The sequence below is a fragment of the Pseudophryne corroboree genome, chromosome 6, assembly GCF_028390025.1.
Source record: "Pseudophryne corroboree isolate aPseCor3 chromosome 6, aPseCor3.hap2, whole genome shotgun sequence".
In the NCBI taxonomy this organism is placed as follows: domain Eukaryota; kingdom Metazoa; phylum Chordata; class Amphibia; order Anura; family Myobatrachidae; genus Pseudophryne; species Pseudophryne corroboree.
In genome coordinates, this window is record NC_086449.1 from 262,689,311 (window position 1) to 262,702,473 (window position 13,163).

Here is a 13,163-nt window from a genome sequence, read left to right on the forward strand (position 1 = left end):
CACAAGGAATATTTTGTCATTCAAAGCAGTGCTTTCTCCATTAGAGTTTACAGTATATATTTCCTAATGCAGAGAAAGCATATTCATTTACGGAAATGCTATGCCCCCTGTTGCGAGGCCACGATTCCTTTTTGCAAAGGTCCTGATTAGCGCTTCCCAAAAGTTGGCAGGTATGCAGTAAAGGTATGTGTATATTGGGGGTCATTCCGGTTTGATCGCTCGCTGGCTAGTTTTAGCAGCCATGCAAACGCTATGCCGCCGCCCACTGGGGAGTGCATTTTAGTTTAGCAGAAGTGCGAACGCATGTGCAGCCGAGATCTGCAAAAACAGTTTTTGCAGTTTCAGAGTAGCTCTGAACCTACTCGGCGCTTGTGATCACTTCAGCCTATTCGTGTTCGGATCTGACGTCATACACCCGCCCAGCGAACGCCCAGCCACGCCTGCGTTTTTTCAGATACGCCTGCATTTTTGCAAACCCTCCCTGAAAACGGTCAGTTGACACCCAGAAACGCCCCCTTCCTGTCAATCTTCTTGCGGCCGTCAGTTCGACTGAAAACTTTGCTAGAACCTGAGCACAATCACAAGGGGCTTTGTACCCGTACGTCGCGCGTGCGCATTGCGGGGCATACGCATGCGCAGAAATTTCATTTTTTAGCCTGATCACTGAACTGCGAACAACGGCAGCTAACGATCAACTCGGAATGACCCCCTTAGATCTAAGGTCTGGCCCAGCATAACTTATAACATGCATATTGCATTATTATATTGCATTCTACCTGCAATAAGTAATTTATGTCCTCCTTTATTTCTGCTTTCATTCTGTTGCTTGTTCATTCCTGTGTAGGCATTTTCTCATGAAGGGGCATCTGTTTGCGACTAAGATACATTTTCCGGGGGGAAAAATTAAGATGTTTGGCGCAAGTTGAGCCGCATGGGAAATGGAGCGAGAAGAAGGGCTGTTTTGCGCGACTACAGCAATAGTGTGTGACTGAGGACTCCTCTGTACAAACAAGATTTCCTAATAAAATCAGCAGCAATTAGGAAAATGATTTATTAAATAAAATGCGTAGGAATCCAGGGGCAAACGCAGAATTTGTGGAGGGGGCGGTTTCCAAATGCTTGATTTGATTTCAGCCAATGAAGAGGTCGTTATTAGGACATAACAAACTAGTCTACCAGCTACAGATCACAACAAGCTGCTAGATGCAGCAGTGGGGTCAGCCCGTCTGAGTGTGGGCTCATTTCGGAGCACTGGAGAAAGTCCATGTGTCTGGGGGGGAGGTAGAAACGATCCTATATATAGATGCACACATTGATTTACTTATGCATTGGATAGTGTATGTAATACAGTATTAATTATTAATACTGTAGATGGTCTATGTATACCATAAGCTGTAGAGGATGATCAGTAGAGACATAAATGAGCTTTCTAAACCCACATTCTTTTACGTCATGTCCATCTTTTCTTGCTGGCAGTTCCTCTCTAGTCCCTCTTGTCTGGAAAAGCTGCTGCCATTGAGCATTTGTAGCAGCTCCATTCTGCGATGGGGTGTTACAGGTGGTTGCGGCCAACTTGTAACCCTCACTTGCCTACAAAATGAATATACATAGACTGTCCAAAAAGGCACACCATTTAAGAAACCAAACATCCTACTGTATCAAATTACGGATCACTTACCTTTTATATAACCCAAGACTGAAACACCCGGGGGTATATTTACAAAGATTCGTGTTTTGGGCGTTTTGAAGGGTGTTTGAACTCTAATGGTATCGGGTGCATTTTACTGCAACTTTTTGAATCCTGATATGATAATTCACTAAGCTGACGAGTTTTGCACAATCGTTTTTTCCGATGTCGATGTGATTCGTAATATCAGGCAGTGTTTTACGGGAGTGATGAGTAAAACACTGCCTGACAAAACACAAGGAATCCCGGCCGGATCTGTGAGATCCGTGCAGGGCTTCATTGTGTACCTTTAAAAGTTGATTAAAGTCTTAAAAAATCTGAAAAAAATTGCGTGGGGTCCCCCCTCCTAAGCACAACCAGCCTCGGGCTCTTTGAGCCGGTCCTGGTTGAAAAAATATGGGGGGAAAAATGACAGGGGTTCCCCCATATTTAATCAACCAGCACCGGGCTCTGCGCCTGGTCCTGGTTCCAAAAATACGGGGGACAAAAAGCGTAGGGGTCCCCCATATTTTTGAAACCAGCACCGGGCTCCACTAGCCAGGTACATAATGCCACAGCCGGGGAACACTTTTATACTGGTCCCTGCGGCCCTGGCATTACATACCCAACTAGTCACCCCTGGCCGGGGTACCCTGGAGGAGTGGGAACCCCTTAAATCAAGGGGTCCCCCCCTCCAGCCACCCAAGGGCCAGGGGTGAAGCCCGAGGCTGCCCCCCCCCCCCCCCCCCATCCAAGGGTGGCGGATGGGGGGCTGATAGCCTTTTGAAAAAATGTGAATATTAGTAGCAGTACTACAAGTCCCAGCAAGCCTCCCCCGCAAGCTGGTACTTGGAACCACAAGTACCAGCATGCGGTGGAAAACTGGGCCCGCTGGTACCTGTAGTACTACTACTAAAAAAATACCCCCAAAAAACCAGGACACACACACCGTGAAAGTATAAGTTTATTACATACATGCACACCTCCATACACACATACTTACCTATGTTCCCACGAGGCTCGGTCCTCTTCTCCATGTAGAATCATTGGGGTACCTGTGAAAAAAATTATACTCACATAATCCAGTGTAGAATCAGACCTTTGTATAATCCACGTACTTGGCAAAATAATAAAACGGAAACCCGACCACGCACTGAAAGGGGTCCCATGTGTTTCCCCGACTGCCAGGACCCCCCCTGACTCCTGTCAAATAGGGTCCCTTCAGCCAATCAGGGAGCGCCACGTCGTGGCACTCTCCTGATTGGCTGTGTGCTCCTGTAGTGTCAGTGAGGCTGCACACGGCAGAGATACAATGTTGCGCCTATGCGCTCCATTGTATCCAATGGTGGGAACTTTGCGGTCAGCGGTGAGGTTACTTTCGGTCATATCAAACAAATACTCTCCCTTTGCGCTAATTTGTAAAAACTGTCACCCTGAATAAATACGTACGTAAACTATTTGGTATAGGCAGCCTGATTCAACTAAGTCCCCTGTTAGAAGGGACTGGAAATAAGGAATATACAACAACAGAAGAATTGGCGCCAGGGGGTCGCATCAACTTCCACTATTCCAACCCCTAATTGGTTTTATATATATATATATATATATATATATATATATATATATATACACACACACACACACACACACACTGAGCCACGATGGAAACAATAATACTCTAAAGAAGACTCCCACCATTCTTGGGCTCTTTGTTATTTACTGTATGGCAATAGAACTACAAAGCAGTACCACATCCTGAAAGAGGGTACTCCACTTTTTCAAACGAGAATTCCCCTGTTTCTGCATGAGGCAGTGTGAAGGGGATTGGGGCTCCTTTAGTAACTACCCTGCCATCCGACTGGACTTAGATGAAATGCACCTCTGGAGATGTATAGCACTAGCCTCTTTGTAGTCAGGGAGTTTATCTTCACAACTGGTCTCTACCTTATCAGTGGGGGGGGGGGTTAATTATGCGATTGCAGACAGAAACATTAGAGCACTTTAGCTTTCAGTGGCTTATACTTCTAATATGTGCAGTGTATAAAAAGCACAAGAGAACGTTTACATTATATGCTATTTAATACAATCTGACGCATCCTGCTGGTAAATGGTTAATACTCCCTTCCTTGAGATCTGATTTTCTGCTACAGTTAGTTCTAAGGGAAGAGCAAACTACATGCACGTTCATATATAAGAAATACAATATTTGTATGACATTCAGAGTGAATCAGACAATTGTAAATGTTATTCTCCTACCCGGAACTGTCCAGCAGTGTCGTAACTAGACATTTTAGCACTGTGTGCAAGATAGGGCATCTGTGCCCCCCATCCTTTATGTAAAACTGGGGCAGTGCGCGCAACAGGCACGCGTAAAAAATATAGGGGCGTGGCCACAAAATAATACCAATTCATATTACATATTATAGTAGTCTCCATTATTCAAATTACACTGCACAGTAGCGCCACTACACCAGGTAGAGCCCCTTTTACATATTACGGCAGATAGTGTCCCATTTTTACACATTACGGCAGACAACGTCCCCTTTATACACATTACGGCAGACAGCGTCCCCCTATTTACACATTATGGCAGACAGCGTCCCACTTTTTACATATTATGGCAGACAGCGTCCCCTTTTTACATATTATGGCAGACAGCGTCCCCTTTTTACACATTACGGCAGACAGCGTCCCCTTTTTACACATTACGGCAGACAGCGTCCCCTTTTTACACATTACGGCAGACAGTGTCCCCTTTTTACACATTACGGCAGACAGCGTCCCCTTTTTACACATGACGGCAGACAGCACCCCCTCTTTACAAATTACAGCAGACAGCGTCCCCTTTTTACACATTACGGCAGAGTCCCCCTTTTACACATTAGGTAGACAGACTGATAGATTGATAGATACTTACCATCTCTCCGCTGGCTCAGGCAGTCAGACTCCTCGGTGCTTGCAGCTCCGGAGGCAGGGGAGAAGGAAGAGGAGGGAGGGGGAGGAGCTGCAGCAGTCCCGCTCCTTACGCATTGGCTGGCCGCCGCTGTGAATGCTGGGATGAGGGAAGCGCATCCCAGCATTCACAGGAGCAGCGGCCTGCCTATGTGGAAGGAGAGGGACTGCTGCAGCAGCGCCGCCACCAATAACATAGCGCTGCTGCGGCTCCCTCCCTCCTCTTCCTTCTCTGCTGCTCCTCTCCTTCTCTGGCACAGGTGGCTTGTAATGAGTCAATTTGACTCATTACAAGCCGCTGACTTTAGGGAATGGGGTCCATTGTGCCCTCAGGGCGACTGCGCTGTGTGCCAGGCACACCTGGCACACAAGTAGTTACGGCACTGCTGTCCAGCAGCGGAATGCTGTAACACAGTTGTTCCTATTCTCTGATTTTCCTGATATAGTTTAGATCAGTGGTTTTCAAACCTCAGGTTTTCTCAACAGGTCATGTTTTGAGGATGTCTGCCTGTGGAAACAGGTGGGATAATTACTGAACCAGCAAAACAGATGACCTTACCATGAGTAAATGATCTAGTTTACATTAATGTCCCTATAATAATCTATAACGTGTAGTTTGGACAGGTCAATGGGGGTCATTCCGAGTTGATCGCTAGCTGCCGTTCGCAGCGATCAGGCTAAAAATTTGCATTTCTGCGCTTACGTATGGACCGCAATGCGCATGTGTTACGTACGGGTACAAAGGCCTTTGTGGTTTTGCACAGGTTCTAGCGACGTTTTCATTTGCACTGGTGGCTGCAAGAAGATTGACAGGAAAGGGGCGTTTCTGGGTGTCAACTGACCGTTTTCAGGGAGTGCTTAGAAAAACGCAGGCGTGCCATGGAAAATGCAGGCGTGGCTTGCCGAACGCTGGTCGGGTGTGTGACGTCAAAAGCCAACCCTCCAACGTTAGAATTAACGCGCACGAAGAGTAAGTACAGGGCTGGTCTTGTTCTGCACAAAATGTTTTTGCAGGCGCTCTGCTGCACATGCGTTTGCACTTCTGCAAAGCGAAAATACACTCCCCGGTGGGCGGCGACAATGCGCTTGCACGGCTGCTAAAACTGCTAGTAAGCGATCAACTCGGAATGACCACCAATGTTCTGGATATCTCTGTAGAAGTAACTTGTAAAGGACTGGTTTGTTTTTAATTTGAAGATGACTTCTGCAAAATTAAGATGGTCGGCTCTGAGTAAATATGGTCCAGATCGCTAGGTGAATACATTTTCTTATTTTTATGAAAAATAGTCTACGTGAAAAATATAAAGCATCTATGCAAATTACTCAGTTACATTTATTAGGTATTTGAGTACGGAATTAATGTAGCTTATGTGCACAAGTTGTGTATAAATGTTACATATGAACATCATACAGCTGCAGGTTTCTCCTATTTCTAGCCTGGCCAGCTGAAACTGCCAAATGGACAATAGTAAGGAAAAGGGAATAGCTTTTTTCTACAGCAGTGCCGACTGTTGTTGATGGACTGCATTTTCCTTTTGAAGGGGATACAGAGGGTGGCACTTGATATACCGGCTGCCGGGATCCCGGCGCTCACCATACCGACGCCGGAATCCCGACCGCCGGTATACCAACAAGTATTCTCCCTGGAGGGAGAATAAATAGCATGCGCGCCACCGTGTTCCAGCGTGGCGAGCGCAGCGAGCCCGCAAGGGGCTCTTTTGCGCTCGCCCCTGCTGCCGGCATACTGGCGGTCGGGATTCCAACGCCGGTATGCTGCGCGCCAGGATCCCAATCGCCGGGGAAGCATACTACACCCTGTACAGATGTGTCCTCACTCCTCACACATCATTGCTGCAGTTGCACCAAACAGTCCCTCTTGGCGCTCCAGGTCCTGTGAGACTGTTGCTAGCGCCGGGCATCTTTTTTGCATCTTTCTTTGTGCTGAAAATGGGTCTTAAGGTGCATACACACGGTGAGATTCTGTCTATCTTTGATTTTGACTTTGCGATTTCCCCTGAACTCCCCAGAGCCCTGAACCACTGATATTGACTAGCTTTACTTGACATTTTGACTATACTTTGTACTAGATAGTACACTATATAGTCAAGATCTACTTGCCTGCACAGTCTGTCTTTCCTTGCGATACCGACCCCCACGAGAGTGCGCATCGGTATCACAAGCTGGCTAACACCTTGCGATTTGCACTAACTTTCCTTGCGATTTTGCCTATTTAGGGGTGTATTCAATACCTGTCTGGTCCTTTCCGACGGAAAGGACCCGACAGGTCAGTATTCAATGAGACGGCCAAATCCGACTGTTGGATTTGGCCGCTCCCGACAACTGTCAGTACATGGGGCGGCAGAGACGCCGCTCAAACTCCATGCTGTGTACTCCGGCAGCTGGGTCTGCTGGGCGGCGGTGTTCATCCGTGCTGCTGCCGCTGCTGCCACTGTCATGCTGCTGGGAGGCTGCCACTACTCACCCGTTCCCGCTTTCCCGTCTCATTTCCCCCGGTTCCAACAGTGTCAATTTGGATTGACATTGTCGTAACAGGGGCCAAAACCTGTCGGATTTGGCCGCAGAACACGTGGATCTGCAGCTAATCCGACAATACACGTGTTTTCCGACAAGTTAGGACATCCCGACTTGTCGGAAAAAATCAGCCGGCATTGAATAAGTCGGAACCCCTTCCGACCTAAACCTGACGGAAACTGCCGTCTTTCCGACAAGACGCAGCTTCCGACACCTATTGAATACACCCCATAGTCAAAATTGCAAGGATAAATCTCACCGTGTGTATGTACCTTTAGTTTCAACATGATGTGACTAGGACACACCAGGAAACTGTGCTAATTAATATGTGGTGCTTTTATACCTATGTGCTACTGAGTCTCCGAATCTGTATATGCAGTGCTACAATGTAGCAGCTTCATCTTTTTTTCCAGTGACAGTTAAGCTGTGCTCCATATACAGACTCAGGGCCAAATGTACTAAGCCTTAGAAAGTGATAAAGTGGAGAGTGAAAAACTACCAACCAACCAGCTCCTGTCATTTTACAAACACAGCCTGTAACATGGCAGTTAGGAGCCGATTGGCTAATACTTTATCACTCTCCAGTTTATCACTTTCCAAGGCTTAGTACATCTGGCACTCAGTCGCACACAATATACAAGTGTCATATATCAATTAATCAGGACACTCTCCTGGTGCTTCCTAGTGGCATCCCATTGCAACTGAGATTCATTTTCAAAAAATAAAAAATACACAATGCTAGCAGAGTTGCACAGGACCTGTTAACTACAGGTAACTGATGTCAGGCATCTCACTCTGTGTGATGTATTGAGATTAGATGTATGAGGACACATCTGTACCTCAAGTGCTTCCTGAACCCTCCAATTAGGTATTCCCACCAGTCTGCTTGAAGGTAATGTATCTCCTGTTTTGGGCAAATAGGGTGTTTACAGTTGTTTTAAAGGACTTGAAGGGGGGGGGTTCTAATCAACCGATGATAATGCAGTTTTGCAATAAATTATCGCAAATGTGATAATTCGGTATCGTATTAGTGACGATAAGTTATCGGCGATAAGTCTCCATAGGGTTAATCACAGTTTTCTCTTCCCCATCTCTGAGCAGGTGAAAGTAGTGCAAAATCCCTATTTTAAGGTAAAAATGTCAGGATTTGGTTGAGAACCCCGGCACTTAGAAGTTTGTCATTATTTTTAATTGGTCAATAATGACATAATTTTTTGGGTCAAAAAATGCAAAGAGATGGAAATTGGGGTACAAGGTACTGTATGGGACAGGAATTTTGGGATGCTTTATGAGTGGGACAAGTGTTTGTAGGCTTGCAAGCGGGAGTAATCGGTACTTTTTCACTTTATTTTTTTAAAAGTCCCCTAAAATTATCCAAATATATACTTATACCCATTTTATGTACCTCAAATTTAATGAGAGAACTTATTTTGCAGGTAAAAAATAGCTTTCTATGATTTTTTTCTCTCTCATTGTTTAAAAAAACTGCATATAAAAGCCATTTGACCTAGTTTAATCACACAAAGTAGTTTTATTTTGGCCACTAGTAGACTTTGTTCTTTTTTTTTTTTTTGGGGGGGGGGGGTACAGGCAGATTTCCCCACTTTCGCTTATGCTTTTCTCCGTTTTTGCCGGTTAGAATTATCACGCGAATCCCATTATCGCCATTTTGGAATAGGATAGGTGTGATAAACGGGAGCACGCCTGCTGCGATAAGCGGATTTTTTGGGATATAGGTGCAATAACATTAGCCGCAATCACGGATCACGTTATTGCGGCTAATTGGTTACACCCGTAGAATGTGGCAGAGGCACAGGATTTGTATAGCTGTGCCACCTTGAGTTGAAAGGACAGTGACTGATCAGGTAGTCGTGAACATATGGGTTTGTAACTAGCAAATAAAAACTTGGGTATTTTGGTCGTAGTTTGTAGCCCGTTGTAGACTTTTTAAAGTGCAGCCATATACCACCTGTATATACGGCTTAGGATTTGAAAAGTAAAGTGTCAAGTAGACACGGATAGGATCTGACATTTCAGTATTCAATTTGCAGCCAAATCCGCCGATCCACATGTTTTCGGACAAGTCGGAATTTCTGACTTGTCTGATAAACAGCAGTTGGATTGAATAGGTCGAATCTGGATTTCACTTTAAAATGTCGGAAACTGACGTTTTTCCGACAAGTCGGGAATTCTGGCTTGAATTGAATAGACCCCATAGACAGGATTACCTGCCAGTTTGTGTACTAACCTGCAGCGACTGGGTCTATGCTATAGGTATCTTGAGATCTCGTGATGTTTGCGAAAATCTTGCGCATGCACAGTGGGGCCTTCCCCCTACTCGGGCGGCCAAGATGCTAATACATATCCGTGTTATTGCTTCCTACTCGATAAGAGAGGCACGATATAGTACTGTACATCTCCCATAATATTTCTTATTCATTTGCAAAGGAAAAAAACTCCTTATATAAAACCTAGATTATCCTACTTGGTACATATTGTTTTATGTTTGGGTTATTGTCACAGCCACACAATATCAGTTTTTTTTATTATGGTCACATTTTTTTATTGTTGTAGTACATAGTGTAACTCAGGGGTGGCCAACCAGTCAGAGACAAAGAGCCAAAAAAATGTGTTGGGTACGTCAAAGAGCCGACATTGAGCCGAAGGCGCACATGCAAAAATGGGGTGTGACCTAGTGCCTTCTAGGTCACGCCCCTGGTATAAAACATATTGAAAAAGCCAGATCCAACATAAAATACATTGAAAAAGCCACTTCCACATAAAATAATTGTAAAAGCCAGATCCACATAAAATATATTGAAAAATCCAGTTTCACATAATACACTTCAGCTCCCCCATGTGTCACTCCAGCCAGCACCCTCCTGTCACTCCAGCCAGCACCCTCCTGTGTCCAGCACCCTCCTGTGTCGCTTCAGCCAGCACCCTCCTGTGTCGCTTCAGCCAGCACCCTCCTGTGTCGCTTCAGCCAGCACCCTCCTGTGTCGCTTCAGCCAGCACCCTCCTGTGTCGCTTCAGCCAGCACCCTCCTGTGTCGCTTCAGCCAGCACCCTCCTGTGTCGCTTCAGCCAGCACCCTCCTGTGTCGCTTCAGCCAGCACCCTCCTGTGTCACTTCAGCCAGCACCCTCCTGTGTCACTTCAGCCAGCACCCTCAAGTGTCACTTCAGCTTCCCCCAATTCATGCCATTGCAACAGCCCGTTATGTGTCCTCTGTTTGCTGGTGGGTGTCTCATCTCTAGTATTTGGCTCCCTCAGTTCTAAGTCCCCGTAGTGCTGCTGCGTGTTTTTCTGGAGAGCAGGGGTTACCGGATGTTGTGGTCATGTGACTTTGTGTGTTAGGAGCCACATTTGAAGAAAGAAAGAGCCACATGTGGCTCAAGAGCCACAGGTTGGCCACCGCTGGTGTAACTTTTAATCATTGTTAATTGCCCATTGTAATTGAAACATATATATATATATATATATATATATATATATATATATATATATATTGAAACATATATAAGGCACAAGGGATAATTTTCTCTTCATAACCTCGTCTGAACTGCTGCACTTTTTCTGACATATCCTTTGTATTACAGGCACAGTTCTAATCTGAATCTCCATCATAAGCTACTGACCAGAGATGCTTTGGAACTGCAGAATAACCCTTACAATATCCCTTATCTTCTGAAAGACATGGCCAAGGATCACCACCAGTACTCCCCACTGAAAAACCCAGGACAGACGTCTGTGATCTTCAAAGGGATGAACCGAACAGGGAGTCTGGTTTATCCCATGAGCAAGATCAGAGAGCCTTGTTTGGACAGCTTTGGTGCAGATCCTGTGAATGACAGCGTTGTGCTGGATTTGAGCACCACTGCAAGTGTCAAGTCTGCAAGCAGTTCACATTCCTCCTGGGACTCGGACGGCGGTAGTGAAGAAGGTAACCAACCAGTGGAAGATAGTGATGAAAGCTGTGAAGGCTTGAGCTTTATATCCCAGGATGAGCTTTACCAGAATTTTAATTTGGTTAATAGAGCTCATCAGAGTTTTTCAAATATACCCTCTGGTATACCAATAACCTGCCACATCTGCCAAAAAACTTACAGTAACAAGGGGACATTCAGGGCCCATTACAAAACTGTGCACCTCCGGCAACTTCACAAATGCAAAGTGACTGGCTGCAATACCATGTTTTCCTCTGTGCGTAGTCGGAACCGACATAGCCAAAATCCCAACTTGCACAGAAGCTTTACGGAGTCAACAAATACTGTGTAGTATCAGTGAAAATAAAAAATGTTTGTTCCTTTATAGCCTTAGTTTTGATTTAGATTTATGCCAATATTGGATATTTATTTGAACATTTGTTGCCAAAATGGCCAGATTTATGTTGCTGGGTCCCCCACTTAGAAAACATATAATAATTTATTATAAGAAACATGTATAGGAATAGCAGAAGTCTGCTTTTCTGTAACTCTTTCATTTCAATGTCTGTGTTGTTCTTTTTGCTCAACAAAACACATTTCTCTAAAAAAAACATGTTTTATTAAAAAATAAGAGACTGCACCCTGGTTTCTTCACTCAAAGGGAGGCAGCCATACTTGGAGGCTGAACCAATATTTATTAGAATGTAGTCTGTTCTGCTTAATAAGAACCAATGACAGCCACTTGTGTCTCTGATCTGTGATGTCATTGGTTCCCAGTGCACTGATAGGCTGCATTCACCTGAATATTAATTGTGCCCACAAATCCTTAATCCATTGTGTGTGGGGGACATACTGTAGGCACTTTAATATGAGATATGTCTTGACGATAAATATGCCAATTCACATCTATACCAACAAGTAGCAGTGTTAAACCCATTATAAAACATATTTTTTTTAGACAATATAAAAGCATTTTCTAAAGTATGTATAAACTTTATACCATGACCTTTCACTTTAAATAAGGGCATGGCCCTGAAATTTTATTTACATTTTTTTTTTTTTTTTTACATTTTAATAGTCATTGTCCCTGACTGATGCTTTAATATGTTTTTCTATGTAGAATGCATGTGTATGAGTGAATACAGACTTTTTCAGGAAAAAGTATGTTTCATGACATAACAGTGGGATGGATTCCTACTTACCAGATGTTTGTAATGGGAATAAGGAACATGTCGCTCACTGCTATCTTTTCAATGCATCTTTTTCATTTTAGGAAAAAACATTGTCTTGAAAGAACGCTACAATGATGCATTTCAAATTAGAGGATGTGCAAACCGCTCCTTTTACTGACCGCAAAAACAAAAATTGGCAAACTACTGCTGTTACCGTGCCAGCTGCAAAAATATAAAAATACTTTCATGTGTTTGTAGAAAATAACCTGTGTAAGTAGTATTGTGATTATGTAAATTGTACAGTTTTGATACCATGTCACTTAAGAATTGTCACTGTAAAATGTTGTTGTCATGCTGTATGCTATGCACTTGTTATAGGCATTTTTGTATTAAAATGCTTTGTTCACTTTCATTTTGAGTTATATGTCTATAATTGTCTTCATTTATATGATGTGTGTGTATATACAGTGTATATATATATAATCACACACTGCATACATTTCTATGCATACATATGTATGTATGTGTATATATAACTAAAACATACATACATACATACATACATACATACATACATACGTATACATGTGTAGAATAGATACATGCTTTCTCTTAGTTGGGAAAAGATCTCCCAAAGCATGGTATTAATTACAGTTCGTAAATACTAAAATTCCTTTCTTTTTCTTTCTTTTTTCTTTTTTAACTCTCTCAATGTGGAGATTCCAGAATTACTGGATTTCTGAATTGTTGTGTACGATATATATTCTTATATATACAGGTTGAGTATCCCATATCCAAATATTCCGAAATACGGAATATTCCGAAATACGGACTTTTTTGAGTGAGAGTGAGATAGTGAAACCTTTGTTTTTTGTTGACTCAATGTACACAAACTTTGTTTAATACACAAAGTT

General features: G+C 43.8%; 1 protein-coding gene across 4 annotated transcripts in view; it reads left to right on the plus strand.

Moving 5' to 3' along the window:
• The window catches only part of BNC1 (basonuclin zinc finger protein 1), a 281,309-nt gene extending 268,648 nt beyond the window's left edge, over positions 1 to 12,661 (plus strand). For 3 of the 4 annotated variants that reach the window (XM_063925954.1, XM_063925958.1, XM_063925957.1), the window contains exon 6: positions 10,751 to 12,661. In XM_063925954.1, coding sequence (XP_063782024.1) covers positions 10,751 to 11,429 — 679 coding nt within the window. In that variant the 3' untranslated portion in view covers positions 11,430 to 12,661. The remainder of the gene's footprint in view (positions 1 to 10,750) is intronic. The other variant, XM_063925956.1, reaches the window with a different exon arrangement.
• Positions 12,662 to 13,163: the final 502 nt, after the last annotated feature.